At 45.3% G+C, this 15,527-nt stretch overlaps 1 protein-coding gene across 2 annotated transcripts in view; it reads left to right on the plus strand.

Moving 5' to 3' along the window:
* man2c1 (mannosidase, alpha, class 2C, member 1) overlaps positions 1–15,527 on the plus strand; it is an 88,615-nt gene that overhangs the window by 30,822 nt on the left and 42,266 nt on the right. For both annotated transcript variants that reach the window (XR_015074352.1, XM_085972162.1), the window contains exons 12-13: positions 277–422; positions 5,888–6,011. Coding sequence is in view for 1 of the 2 variants with exons in the window: in XM_085972162.1 (XP_085828288.1) it covers positions 277–422; positions 5,888–6,011 (270 nt within the window). In the remaining variant the exon portion in view is untranslated. The remainder of the gene's footprint in view (positions 1–276; positions 423–5,887; positions 6,012–15,527) is intronic.

The following is a 15,527-nucleotide window of genomic DNA, read 5'->3' on the forward strand; positions in this document are numbered from 1 at the left end:
GGAATTCCCTCCTGAAACCTCGCCACTTTTTTTTTTTTTAAACGTTCCTTGACGCTTTCCTCTTTGGCTCAGTGTCAAATTTTGTCTGATCAGGCTCATGTGAAGCACCTTGGGACATTTACTACGTTACAGTTGCTATTTTAATGCACGTTGTTGTTGTGTCACAACACTGCTGTGTTTCCCAGTTATGGAAACCACTATTGATTTTGTCCTAAGTCTTGTCCCGCAGGACGTAACCAGTTTGAAGAATTGTTTTTTTTCCCCTCTCTGTTGCAGCTGCTGAATACAGTTAAAAATAACAAGGACAAAGGTCGTGTAAATCACAGTGCATTCCTATTTGGGTTTGGTGATGGGGGAGGTGGACCCACACAAGACATGTTGGATCGACTACAGAGAATGGAGGACACAGATGGGCTTCCCAGGTCGGGGAACAAACACTGTTTAAAAGTCTTATACATTTTTAACTAACTGGTTAGCACTATTGCCTCACAGCGCCAGGGACCCGGGTTCAAATCTGGCCTCGGGCGACTGTGTGGAGTTTGCACATTCTCCCTGTGTCTGCACATTCTCCCTGTGTCTGCGTGGGTTTCCTCCGGGTGCTCCGGTTTCCTCCCACAGTCCAAAGATGTGCAGGTTGGGTTGATTTGGCTATGATAAATTGACCCTTAGTGTTAGGGGATTAAATATGTGGGGTTACAGGGATAGGGTGGGATATGTGTCGGTGCAGGCTTGATGGGCCGAAATGGCCTCTATCTGCACTGTGAGGATTCTGTGATTCCCATTTTAGTCAGGCCTGAAGGGATTCATTACTCATGTGCCACTTTCTATTCCTGTCATTATGAGAGGGGATCTCATTGAAACTTATAAAATTCTAACAGGACTGGACAGACTAGATGCAGGAAGGATGTTCCCGATGGCCGGGGAGTCCAGAACCAGGGGTCACAGTGTAAGGATAAGGGGTAAGCCATTTAGGACAGAAATGAGGAGGAATTTCTTCACCCAGAGAGTGGTGAACCTGTGGAATTCTCTACCACAGAAGGCAGTAGAGGCCAATTCATTAAATATATTCAAGAAGGAGTTGAATATATTTCTTAAGGCTAAAGGGATCAAGGGATATGGGGAGAAGGCAGGGACAGGGTACTGAATTTGGATGATCAGCCATGATCTCATTGAATGGCGGAGCAGGCTCGAGGGGCCGAATAGCCGACTCCTGCTCCTATCTTCTATGTTTCTATATTATGTCAAATAGTTTGCAAAATATGCATTGTGGATATAAAGTAATCTTTAAAAATCTGCATGCAACAGTGTATTTAAAAAGTCATAATTGTTCGTGACGCAGTATGCTGGAGACCCAGACTCCTGTGCATGCGTGCAATCCTTGCCCTGCTGAGTTCCTATTCTCAGCAGTGCTGGTAAGGGGAAGGATAGAGTAGATAAAGTGCCACCATTTGCGTTATGCTAACAAGCTGAGCAATATTGTTTTGAGATGTGGATCCTTAGTTGGTTATGATTGCTGAAGCATTCATATCAACTCGGTGCTGCTATTATCCAAGATGCACACAATATAGTTCCAACCGTATTCTATTTTGGGTTTAACTAAAAATATCTACCTATACTTCACAGCTGCCTGGCCGCCTTTTCCTCACCGTATCTGCTTCCTGTCTGCACAGTCTCTGCTGCTCACTCACCTGCCTGTTTCTCATTGTCTGCTGCCCACTGTCTCTCTACTCTCAGAAGAAATAGGATCAGGAGTCGGCCATTCGGCCCTTCGAGCCTGCTCCGCCATTCAGTAAGATCATGGCTGATCTTCTACCTCAACTCCACTTTCCTGCACTATCCCCAGATCATTTGATTCCCTTAATATTCAAAAATCTATCGATCTCTGTCTTGAATATACTCAGCGAGTGGACTCATTACTCATGTCCCTCAATTTATATAAATGACTTGGCTGAAGGGACCGAAGATATGGTTGCTAAATTTGCTGATGACACATAGATAGGTAGGAAAGGAGGCTACAAAGGGATATGTTAAGTGAGAGGGCAAAGGTCTGACAAATGGAGTATAATGTGGGAAAATGTGAAGTTGTCCATTTTGGCAGGAAGAATAAAAAAGAAGCATATTATCTAAATGGTGAGAGATTGCAGAGCTCTGAGATGCAGAGGGATCTGGGTGTCCAAGTGCATAAATCGCCAAAGGTTACTGTGCAGGTACAGCAAGTAATTAGGAAAGCTAATAGAATGTTATCGTTTATTGCGAGGGGAATTGAATACAAAAGTAGGGAAGTTATGCTTCAGTTATACAGGGCATTGGTGAGACCACATCTGGAGTGTAGGAAACTTTCTTTTATCCGGCACGGACGGGACCGACGTGGTGCTGGTTCATCAAAAATTCCGGATAACCGAACGCTATAGTAAAAGATACGGAGCTAAGAGCTCCGTATAAAGCAACAAACCCTGCTGTAGAACAATGAACACAAGTTTCAAGCGTCTCTGTAGCTGCAGCCACACCCTTGCACAGCACAGATGGAAGAAGGCAAATAAATATGAAGTAAAACCTACTGCTGAATTTTGCCGGTTAACCGAGATTTCCGGTTATTTAGGTGCCGGTAAATCGAAAGTTTCCTGTACTGTGTACAGTATTGGTCTCCTTATTTAAGGAAGGATGTAAATGCGATAGAAGCAGTTCAGAGCAGGTTTACTAGACTAATACCTGGAATGGGCGGGTTGTCTTATGAGGAAAGGTTGGACAGGCTAGGCTTGTATCTGCTGGAGTTTAGAAGAGTAAGAGGTGACTTGATTGAAACATATAAGATCCTGAGGGTTCTGGACAGGGTGGATGTGGGGAGGATGTTTCCTTTTGTGGGAGAATCTAGAACTAGGGGTCACTGTTTAAAAATAAGGGGTCGCCCATTTAAGACAGAGATGAGAATTTTTTTCTCACAGAGGGTCGTGAGTCTTTGGAACTCTCTTCCTCAGAGGGTGGTGGAAGCAGAGACTTTGAATATTTTTAAGGCAGAGGTAGATAGATTCTTGGTAAGCACAGGGGTGAAAGGTTATCGGGGGTAGGCGGGAATGTGGAGTAATCAGATCAGCCATGATCTTATTGAATGGCGGAGCAGGCTCGAGGGGCCGAGTGGCCGACTCCTGCTCCTAGTTCTTATGTATGTATGTTGAAGAAATTTCTTCTCATCTCAGTCCGAAATGGCCGACCCCTTATTCTGAGACTGTGACCCCTGGTTCTAGACTCCCCAGCCAGGGGAAACATCCTCCCTGCATCTACCCTGTCAAGCCCTGCAAGAATTTTGTATGTTTCAATTAGATCACCTCTCATTCTTCTAAACTCTAGAGAATATCGGCCTAGTCTACTCAATCTCAATCTCTTCAACACAAAAGCAAAATACTGCGGATACTGGAAAACCTGAAATAAAAACAGATAATGCTGGAAATACTCAGCAGGTCAGGCAGCATCTGTGGAGAGAGAAACAGAGTTAACGTTTCAGGGCGATGACCCGTCTATTCTCCTCCTTTCAGTCGCCCATCTTTCCAGCCCATTTTCCTTCTCTGTTCTCCTGCTTCTCCCTCGGTCGTAACTGCAAAAGTAAGCACACATTCAAAGAGTTTTAATTGAAAGTGGGGGAAACCTGTAAGCACTTAAGTTCTGCTTGGCCTTTTGCCCCTTTCCCCCATTTCTTTTTTTTCTCCCCCCATTCTCGTTCTACACTTGATTTTACCTTTTTTCTAACGAATCTAAACTAGTTTCTCTCAACCTTATTTCTCTCTTTTTTAAAAAAAAAACTTTTAAACTCCCAGCTGCTCTTGCTCTCCTGCACTTCCATTCTGCTCTGCAGCTGGAGCAACTTAAAAAAAACAAAAATACGATTTTGACGAGCTAAATAATCGGCTCCAAAGGCCACGGGTTTTTTAACCACTCAAAAGCCAGAATGACGACGATTGACGAGGTCCATCACAAATTTAACGGGTGACATTTTTCTAGTTGGGTTTTTACATTTCAAAACAGGAATGAGTTTTTAAACAGATCATCAGGCTGCAGGGAGACCATTTCTAATAACTAAACGCCGCTGTGGCATGTTGAGGATTAAAAGACAATTCTAGAATGGAATGTTCGTTAAAAACATGTGCGTTCCCGTTCACCTGCAGTGTTTTTATGTCATGTATGCCTTTCCTCTACATGACAGTAGCTGCAGGGTGTGGGTTAGCTATTTGCATCCTTACAGAGTGCGGATATAATGTAAGTTCGTCTGTGTTTCTGCCAGTGATTTATTTTCTGCAAGCTGTCTAACATGTGGGTCACATTTCAAGGTGTCAGCTGTTGGGGCTTTCAACCATGTACACGGTGAACAATTTATGGACACACTGTGCTCTCAGCTGCCAGGTGATTGATACCTGCTGTCTGTGACGTTTGGTGAATCAAGGGCCGTTTAGTCTGTTAACGATCGCGTTCCTCTGTTTAGCAGCACTCCCCGCCCCCACCCGCTTCCCCCCTGGTCCACAATGGTCGATTGATTTGTTGCACTGCTGTTTCCAGCTGTCGTTGGACTGTTGGAAACGTCTGAATGTGTATAATGGAGCTCCTATGCCATTGCTTACAGTAGTACTGTCCAATACATTAGCCATGTGGCTAATTTAAATGCAGATTGGATCGTTGCATTTCTGATTAAATTAAAAATGAGTAATAGACACAGTCACTGGGCATGTGATCTCAGTATGCATATTTGCATGTTGTATGCATGTGAACTTTAACCTTTTGTGGTGTTTGGTGGTAAAATAGAAATCAGAGTGTTTTTAGATTGTTGAGTGTTTTACTTCCTTGGTTACTGAATGGTGGTAGATGGTAAGTAAATATACACGTGTGAAGTACATTTACCTGTATTGTGTGAGCGTGTGTAAGAAGTTTTGTACTGAAATGAGTGCATGTTGCTAAAATGGTGCCGCCATAGTCACAGCTGTGGCTAGTCAGTAAATGTCTAGCGGGATAGAATTGAAAAGCAGAGAAGTTATGTTAAACTTGTATAGAACCTTGGTTAGACCACACTTGGAGTACTGTGAACCGTTCTGGTCTCCATATTATAAAAAGGACAGAGAGGCACAGGAGAAGGTGCAAAAAAGATTTACTAGAATGATACCAGAACTGAGAGTTACACTCATCAGGAAAGATTGACCAGGCTGGGGCTCTTTTCTCTAGAAGAGAGACTGAGGAGCGACCGGATAGAGGTCGTCAAGGTAATGAAAGGGGTTGATAGGGTAGACATAGAGAAAATGTTTCCACTTGCATCTGAGACCAGAACTAAGGCCCATAAATATGAAAGATAGTCACTAATAAATCCAATAGGGAATTTAGGAGAAACTTCTTTACCCACAGGAGTGGTTGAGATGAATAGCACAGATGTATTTAAGGGGAAGCTAGATAAACACACGAGGGAGAGAGGAATAGAAGGTTATGTTGATGGGGTGAGATGAAGAGGTGGGGGAGCAGGCTCGTGTGGAGCATAAACACCGACATGGATTTGTTGGAGCGAATGGCCGGTTTCTGTGCTGTAAATACTTTGTAAAAATTCTGATGGGCAACACTGGCTTACAGGTATCCTAGGGTCTGGAGCGCAGTAGCTGCCAACCAGGCTCTTCCAAGTTAAGATTAACCAGTCACGTTATCCAGCTTGTTGTAGCTGAGTTCAATTAGAGGTCAGTAAATTGCTAGTCTAGAGCACCAATTCAGAAGAATTCGGGATGAAATGTTTTGGCCACCTTTTGCCTGTATTTAAATAAAAAATAATAATATTTGGCATCTGTGACGTTTGGAGACGCGAAAGTTTTATATATGAAAGGTTAACCCCGTCAAGCTGGCTACTAATAGATGTTCTCTACCTCAGGGTGAAACAGTCCACGCCAGAGACCTTCTTCTCAATGCTGGAAGCTGACACCACAATGCTCTGTACCTGGGTTGGTGAACTCTTCTTGGAGCTACACAATGGCTCCTACACTTCCCAGGCAAAGGTGGGAAATCTTTTAGCGTTTTTAGTTTTTAAGTAGCGATCTCCTCTCTCTTCTGACATCATTAGCGATCATATTTCCATTTCCCAGTCAGTGTTGAAACCACGGTCCATATTAGCTAGAATTTATTGTGAAGTGTTAAGGTAAATATGTGATGCAGCATCTGTGATCCTGCAGCAGATAATAACACACACACATATATCATTAAACAGCTTGTGTATGTATGCTTCCTATGCACACATTTTACTTCCTGTTGCCAGGATTTTTTGTGTGTATTATGTTAACATTTAACATTTAATCTGTGTTATCACTTATAATCCAGTTTCCCTATGTAAACAGTTGGCCAAAACTTTGTTGATTGAACCAGTGAATCACTCGATGCTTTCTCACAACATTTTCACCTTATTTTCTTAGCAGCTGAAATTTATAATAGATTTTAAACAAATTTAAAAAAATTTAAATTACATATTTGATGCGGTTTACCCATTTGAATTCGCTTCTTTGTCTTTTAATGCCTTCATTTAAAGTTTTAACTCTTTAGACCTATGCCTCTCTCAAAAGCCTGGGTAGTTGAGAGAGTGAGAGCATTCAATCACATCCATTGAGGATTTGAGTACAGGAACAAGGATGTCTTACTACAGTTATACAGGGCCTTGGTGAGACCACACCTGGAGTACTGTGTGCAGTTTTGGTCTCCTTACCCAAGAAAGGATATACTTGCCATAGAGGGAGTGCAGCAAAGACTGATTCCTGGGATGGCAGGACTGTCGTACGAGGAGAGATTGGGTCGACTAGGCCTGTATTCACCACAGTTTAGAAGAATGAGAGGGGATCTCATTGAAATGTATAAAATTCTGACCGGGCTAGACAGACTGGATGCAGGGAGGATGTTTCCCCTGGCTGGGGGGTCTAGAACGAGGGGTCACAGTCTCAGGATACGGGGTAGGACATTTAGGACTGAGATGAGGAGAAATTTCTTCACTCAGAGGGTGGTGAACCTGTGGAATTCTCTACCACAGAAGGCAGTGGAGGCCAAGTCACTGAATATATTTAAGAAGGAAATAGATAGATTTCTGGACACAAAAGGCATCAAGGGGTATGGGGAGAGAGCGGGAATATGGTACTGTATTGAGATAGAGGATCAGCTATGATCATATTGAATGGCGGAGCAGGCTCGAATGGCCTACTCCTGCTCCTATGTTTCTATGTTCCCTCTAAGCTGCGCAGCTCTCTGCTGGTCCCACGCAACCCGGGACCGACTTTTCCGATGTTAAGTTTCGCGCAGGCACGGAAGTGGGCCGCACGGCCCCTTAGAGGTCACGCACCCAAATAAGAATATGGGGCAACATCGATCGCATCCCTGCATAAAATCTATGCATCGCCAGGAATAGAAAGGTCGAAGGGGTGGGTCCCTGCATTCTGTGAGGAGTTGAGATTTTTTTTAAAGCTATGTTTCCCAAAAGATTTTGATAGAAACAGGAAATTGAAATCAAAGCATTGAGAATTGAGGCAAGGGAATGGCATTTATATAATGTGCTAACAACAGTAGTTTCTGTTGTGAACTCCTCACAGACAAACAACACTGAACCGAAGCACCTGTGTCTGTACCTTCTTTAATAGTTAGAAAGGAAATCAGATTGGTTATAGAGTGGATTGCTGTTTATGGCTGTTGAAAATTCAGTTAAAAGTCTCTCTCAATCATTTTGAGACATAATGATTTTTTACATGTATAAAAACTTGAAAATGATACATTTTCGATTGTTTTATGAGGTAATTTTTGTTTCCGGAAATTTATATTTATTAAGTCAGTAAACTCACTAATCATGTGCTAAATGTTCCTCTTCTGTGCTCCTGGGGCATGCCAGGAGTGCACATCTGGAAATTGCACCCCCATCCTGTGATTATTCATCCACTGATTTTTAATAAGCAGAAAAAATGCTTTAAGGCTTAAAAATGAAGACAGGAACCAGATGACGATGCGGCAACTGATGGGGTAGAAAAAAGGGCTATGGATGGGCCGGAGGAGGCTGACAGCATGAACATAGTGAAGGGTTGAGGCCTGATGGTTTGATATGGGCCAATGACTGTTTGGGTCTCATTCTCCTGGGCGCCCCTCCTCCACAAGGCTCTGTTACACCCTGCTCCCTCCAATACTGACAGACTCCGCTCCCCCAATACTGACAGACTCTGCTCCCCCCAATCCAATGCTTAAATCCTTGCTGGATCCCAATACCCAACTGTCTACAAACGTCATTCCTCCCCCCCCCCCCGCAACTCCTAGATCCCCATGGTGTTCAGAAGCCTCGAGACTGCATTCCCAGCATGCTCCTTGACCTTGGAACCACCCCAATGTTCCCAGACCTTGTCCAATGTCCCATAATTTGGGATCCCTCTTCTAATGTTCCTTGAACCTCTCCAGTATTCCTAGAACCTCCCCCCCCCAAAAAAAAATACTGTCAGACCTCGAGACCCTATCCCAGTACTGACAGACTTCAGGTCATCATCTCTGGACCCTGGGTCACTCCAGTGCTGATAGTCAGCATCCTTGATGATACTACTTGGCATAATATCCCTGTTCTTATACAACCTCTGACTCATTGGGCAACACTGCAGGAGATCTGCTCGTACATACTTAAAAACATTGGCCTAGAAATTCAGTGGGCTGCGCCACCCGTTAGCGCCTCAAGAGGGCGTTAAGTGGGTCGGAAGCCACTGGCCACGCCTCCCGCTACATTCAGCAGGATGCTAATGGCGGCGCTAGCCATTAGCGCTGCGCCGCTACCGATGACGTCATCGGTGTGCGCAGCGCCCCGCTAACGCCCCGATCGCGATATTTAGATGTGCCCCCTGCTTTAACGCCAGACGCTATGTGCGACCGGTTCAGGGGGGGCCTACCTGCGGCGGTAGAGGCGCTAATTAAAGGAGAGGTGCAGGGGCGGCCATTTTTGTTGCTGGCCACCTGCCAGCAGCACTCCGCGCTGCCGTCCCCGGCCTCCTGAGCTGACTGCGTTCCAAGAGCCCGGCACTCCTCCTCGGTGCTGGGCTCTTTTGCCGGCACTCGCGATCCTCTAAGAAGGGGAGGAAGGCCTGCAGTACCGCAGCGGCATGTTGCGCAGCGATATTCAGTTGCAGCGCCCCAAGAGGGATGCGGGGCGCCTCCAGTAGCGCTGCGCTTCCTTCTGGGGCGCGTCAACTCAATTTCCGGCGGGCGGTCGCGACTGCTTCCGGGGCGCTACTTTTAGCGCCCTGGCGAGGCTGGCGCCCCAAACGGGGCTACAGTGAATTTCTATGCCATTGTGTCTAGCACCGGTCATGAATGTAGAAATCAATATTTAGCAAGCAGGTTTGCAAACTGCTAATTGTGAAGTTTATAAAAAACACTACCACATACCAAAGATGCAGTCAGCAACAGCTATGAATAGAAAGGGAGAAAGTTACGCAGTCAAGTCAATTAGAAAAGTATTTTTCAAAATCCTTTTGGCTGCCACCTTGGATTTCCTACCAAATGATGCACTTACATAGAAACATAGAAGATAGGAGCAGGAGTAGGCCATTCGGCCCCTCGAGCTTACTCCACCATTCAGTGAGATCATGGCTGATCATCCAAACTCAGTACCCTGTCCCTGCCTTCTCCCCATATCCCTTGATCCCTTTAGCCTCAAGAAATATATCTAACTCCTTCTTGAATATATTTAATGAATTGGCCTCAACTGTCTTCTGTGGTAGAGAATTCCACAGGTTCTCCACTCTCTGGGTGAAGAAATTCCTCCTCATCTCAGTCCTAAATGGCTTACCCCTTATCCTTAGACTGTGACCCCTGGTCCTGGACTCCCCGACCATCGGGAACATCCTTCCTGCATCTAGTCTGTCTAGTCCTGTTAGAATATTATAAGTTTCAATGCGATCCCCTCTCATTCTTCTAAACTCCAGCGAGTATAAGCCCAATCGACCCAATCTCTCCTCATACATCATTCCTGCCATCCCACGTACGACTGGAAATAAGATCAATACCATAAAGGCATGAAAAAAATAGAAAATTTACAAGAAAATGATTAAACTATACAGTAACATTTCCTGTAGTGTCATTTTCCACTGGAGGCCTTCATCTATGTGAGAAACCTCAGTCTGGAGTTCATGGGAGTTCCCAGCGCTATCACTCTCGGCTGAAGAGATTCGACCATGTTGAAACAATGGCCCTGATTTTTACGGGGGGCGGGGGTGGGGTGGGGGAGGGGTTGCCCGGGAGAGAGCCAGGGCGACTGTTAGTAAACCTGACCATACGAGAAAGGCGGAGGTCCCGCTGAATTTAACGGCAGCACCTCATTTGAATTTCTTTACTCAGCTTCTCACATCACATGGCAGCCAGTCAGATTGAGAGGCTGGCTGGCTGTCGACCAGGAAAGCCTGCTGTACAGGAACGATGTTCTTGCCATGGAGGGGGTACAGCGAAGATTCACCAGACTGATACCTGGGATGGCAGGAATGACATATGAGGAGAGATTGGGTCGTTTGGGCTTATATTCGTTGAAGTTTAGAAGAATGAGAGGGGATCTCATTGAAACTTATAAAATTCTAACAGGATTAGACAGACTAGATGCAGGAAGGATGTTCCCGATGGCGGGGGAGTCCAGAACCAGGGGTCACAGTCTAAGGATAAGGGGTAAGCCATTTAGGACTGAGATGAGGAGGAATTTCTTCACCCAGAGAGTGGTGAAGCTGTGGAATTCTCTACCACAGAAGGCAGTTGAGGTCAATTCATTAAATATATTCAAGAAGGAGTTGGATATATTTCTTGAGGCTAAAGGGATCAAGGGATATGGGGAGAAAGCAGGGACAGGATACTGAATTTGGATGATCAGCCATGATCTCATTAAATGGCGGAGCGGGCTCGAGGGGCCGAATGGCCTACTCCTGCTCCTATCATCTATGTTTCTATGTTTACAAGGCCACAGCCAGGGTCCGGAGAGGAGGGAGGGAGAGAATGCAGGGGGGGGGGTGGGGGGATGGAGACTGAAGAGATCGCCAGGGGGCGTGAAAGAAATCACGGGGGGTGGGGGCAGGAGATCACTGGGAGGGAGGCAGATCGCGGCAGGTTATCTTGAAGGTCCGGTGGGGGACACTGCCCCTCCTGGTCCACAAGCAGTGCTGGCAAAGTACTTACCTGCTGGATCCGGCAGTTCTCCTCTCCCAACCTGCCCCGGTTTAACCGGAAGTAGGTGCATTTGAGGCGGGTTGGGGTCGGCTTTCCTATTTTTAAGAATTCCCCCCTTCTGCCCAACCTGGGGTGTTATAATTTCCCCTATGGCTCCCAACATACCTATGAATTGCAGAGAATTTTTGTTATGATTAATGCAAAAGCTGGCCATTGACATAGGACGCCGGAACTTGCTGCTTAGAAACCCTTCCAGCACTCCTTCGTATTGGTCGGAGATTACTGCAGACAAAACCTTCATGGAAGCCATTATTAGAAGCAGTTAAAGTTAATTTTTTTATAACACTGAAATCAACAAAGTAAAGCAGAAGTGTTCCAACTTTTTTGAGGTAACTGAAAACTAGAACTGCATATACTATAATGCAGTCAACAAGTACAGTAAGAGGGATGAATACAGATACTGACAGAAACCTGGCTGAGGGGTGATGTCACCTTACCCTTAAATGAAGCTCTACCTCACCACCACTTCTCTCGACCCCTCCACGGTCTCTAAATTGTCAGACTGCTTGTCCGACATCCAGTACTGGATGAGCAGAAATTTTCTCCAATTAAATATTGGGAAGACCGAAGCCCACCTCAAACTCCGTTCCCTAGCCACTGGCTCCACCCCTTTCCCTAACTTCTGTCTGAGGCTGAACCACGCTGTCATATTTGGTGTCATATTTGACCCCGAAATGAGCTTCCGACCACATATCCGTGGCATAACAAAGGCCACCTATCTCCACCTCTGTAACATTGCCCATCTCCGCCCCTGCCTCAGCTCATCCGCTGCTGAAACCCTCATCCATGCCTTTGTTACCTCTAGACTCGACTATTCCAACGCACTCCTGGTTGGCCTCCCACATTCCACCTTACGTAAACTTGAGGTCATCCAAAACTCGGCTGCCCGTGTCCTAACTCGCACCAAGTCCCGTTCACCCATCACCCCTGTGCTCGTTGACCTACATTGGCTCCGGTTAAGCAGCGCCTCAATTTCAAAATTCTCATCCTTGTTTTCAAATCCCTCCGTGGCCTCGCCCCTCCCTATCTCTGTAATCTCCTCCAGCCCCACAACCTCACGAGATATCTGCGCTCCTCTAATTCTGCCCTCTTGAGCATCCCTGATTATAATCGCTCAGCCATTGGTGGCTGTGCCTTGTGTTGCCTAGGCCCTAAGCTCTGGAATTCCCTGACTAAACCTCTCCGCCTCTCTCTCCTTTAAGACGCTCCTTAAAACCTACCTCTTTGACCAAGCTTTTGGTCACCTGCCCTAATTTCTCCTTATGTGGCTCGGTGGCAAATTTTTTCTCTTGTAATACTCCTGTGAAGCACCTTGGGACATTTTACTAAGTTAAAGGCGCTATATAAATACAAGTTGTTGTTACAGTTAAAACAGTGAATGAGGAAGGATTACGGTGGGAGTGACTCCAGGAATCATGGAATTTTACAGTACAGAAGGAAATTATTCGGCCCGCTGCATCTGCCTCAGCTCTTTCAAAATGTTGTTCTCTTACTTTCATTTCCTTGTCTTTTCCCCATATCCTTTTAAAATGTATATTCATTTCCCTTTTAAAAGCTAAAAGTAGCTCTTAATATTGTGTAATGCATTTGAAATGGTTGCACCAACTGCATTTCTTTCATTTGTTTTTTGAGTTCTGTTATAAATAATCAGCAACATTTCACATAAACAGCAGTACCAAATTCTGGGAGGACTGTAACATTATTCGCGTTTGAAGCGAGGTTCTCGACATAGGTTCTGATTTAAACATGTATGTTTAAGGAGAACATTTTGGTATAACCATGTACTGTTGTAGAGATATTTGATAAAGAAGGAAAAGCTATAAATTGTTTTAGTCTTTTAAGTTTTATACTAATGTTAAAGTTCACCATGAAAACCCACATCCTAAATAGATGGATGATAAAGGAAATTGTGGCTCATCCAAGGCTGGATATTGGACAAGCACTCTGACTCAGTGAATATATTCAAGGCGGAGATAGACAGATTTTTGAAAAACAGGGGAGTCGAGGGTTATGGGGAGCGGACAGGGAAGTGGAGTTGAGGCCAAGATCAGATCAGCCATGATCTTATTGAATGGCGGAGCAGGCTAGAGGGGCCGAATGGCCGACTCCTGCTCCTATTTCTTATGTTCTTATACAACACAGAGGCGATGGAGGGCTTGATAGAAGTCGTAAAGCTTCCCAACTTAAATGCAGAGACTTTACATAACTGGTATATATTTATCTGTTTGCAGTGGGTAAGGAAAACGATTTATTTCCTAGGCACTAATCAAATAACACTCATTTCACTGCCTGTGGTGAGAGCTCTTACAAATTTCTTTCCGAATTCTTTCAGTGCCAATGTGCACCCGTCACCCATTTTCACTCCAGAGCAACCCCAATCCCCCCTGTTGCAGCAGCACCACCTCCGATTCACCCTGAGCAATACTGCCGGAGAGGTGCCAGTGTCCACTGAAACTTTACTTGTGATTCAAGCATAGCACTGTTTGGTTACGCTAGTTGGTGCGGAGTTTCTGCATGATTACGGCGGAATCTGTGCAGGCTGAAATGAAATAGCGCAAAAGGTCGCGGCGTTTTAAGCGTGAGTTACGCCCGTTACCACTTTACACGGGAGTTTCCACGATCTTTTACGCTGGTTCAAAGGTTCATTGGCCCGAAGCATTCCCCGCCCACAAACTTGGCCACGTTCCCCAGGGCGGAATGGCGGGTTTCCGCCAGTTGCGCCCACGGGGCGTGTTATCACATTGCGCCCATCTTCTCGGGCGCACAGGCACCCATGGTCACATTAACCCGTCGTTGATGAGCTGCAGTGACCAGCAGTCAGTGGAAGCCTCACTCGGGTCTTTCCCCATACCGGTGCTACAGTTATTTTAAATTACTTTATGTTTAGTTTTAAATTAGTTCAGATTCAATCAATTGATTTTCCCTTGGTACACAAGGCCTGTGACCAGCAATCAATTGAAACCACTGATTGACATGTGTGTTCAGTTGCAGCAATTAACTTGAGCAAGTAATTAGTTTAAATTCAGTCACCTTGAGGCCCCATTGGCAATGTTCCGGTCAATAATCGATTACAATCAATAATGCTGCTTGATTGCGCTGATTCATGGGCGAGTTTACGTTTGGCCTTGTGCTAATGAATTTGAGCGGAAACTTGGGTGTAACTTCACTTGGCAAAATCGCTGCATTCTGGACGCATTTTACTGATTGCACCCCTAGCGGAACCTCCATGCCGATGTGTTTATCGGGATCCAAATTTGAGGATCTGCTATGTGACCCATTTCGATGCTAACTATTCAAGTTTTTCATAATTTAGCTAGCAGGATTGCTTTTATACATTTAATGTCACATTTTAATATCAATCATACCAAGATCTATCTGTGGTGAAATGGTACGGCCCTCGGGTACCTAGGCAGTTGGCGTTGCTACTCCTAAGGACTGGTGCCACCGTGGGCAGGACAGCCACAGAGGGGAGCTGTGGGCTTATTCAAGGGGGAATTCATGCCTGAGACGGCAGGAGGAGAGTCGGAAAACAGAGGAGTAATGATGGGTTGGAATAAGAATTGGGGGAGGTGTTGTGGGGTGGGACAAAGTACCCGAGAAATGAAAATGGCATGACTGAGTGACGGGAAGGGGTGGGGGAGACAGAAGCGAAAAGGTCAAGCTTAAAAAAATGGAAATGGGAGCTTTGGGCTCCGGCCTGGAGCGGCAGCCAAAATGTGGATGTGAAAGTCGAGAGATGTTAAACCATGGTCCTGTCTGTTTGTTCGTGTAAAAGATCCCATCCCACTATTCAAAGAGCAGGGGAGTTCTCCCAGTGTCCTGGCCCACAATATACCTCAATCAACACCTCCAAAAACAGATTAACTGGTTATTTATCTCATTGCTATCTACTGGACCTTGCTGTGCCCAATTTGGCTGCCACTTTTGCCTGCATAACAACAGTGACCACACTTTGAAAGGGCCTCATTGGCTGCAAAGCGCTTTTCTTGCATGTATCCATTTCCCTTTTAAAAGCTGTTATAAATTCTGCTTCCACTGCTGTTTCATTCTAAAAGCCCTCTGGGTAAATATTTGTGTGAGTCGCCCTTTGTTCTTTTGGTTGTGATTGTAAATTGATGCCCTCCTGCTGCAAACTCACTGATTGGAAGTAGTTTTTCCTGGTTTACCTTATTGAAACCCTTTATAATTTTTAGCGCTTCTATCGGATTTCCTCTTTAACTTCTTTGTGCTAATGTCATCCGAAACTCCGCTGTCCCGTTCACCTAGCACCCCTGTGCTCGCTGACCTACGTTGGCTCCCGGTCCAGC

Source organism: Somniosus microcephalus, chromosome 32, assembly GCF_052327205.1.
Source record: "Somniosus microcephalus isolate GS21.2 chromosome 32, FLI_Smic_1.0, whole genome shotgun sequence".
Taxonomy (NCBI): domain Eukaryota; kingdom Metazoa; phylum Chordata; class Chondrichthyes; order Squaliformes; family Somniosidae; genus Somniosus; species Somniosus microcephalus.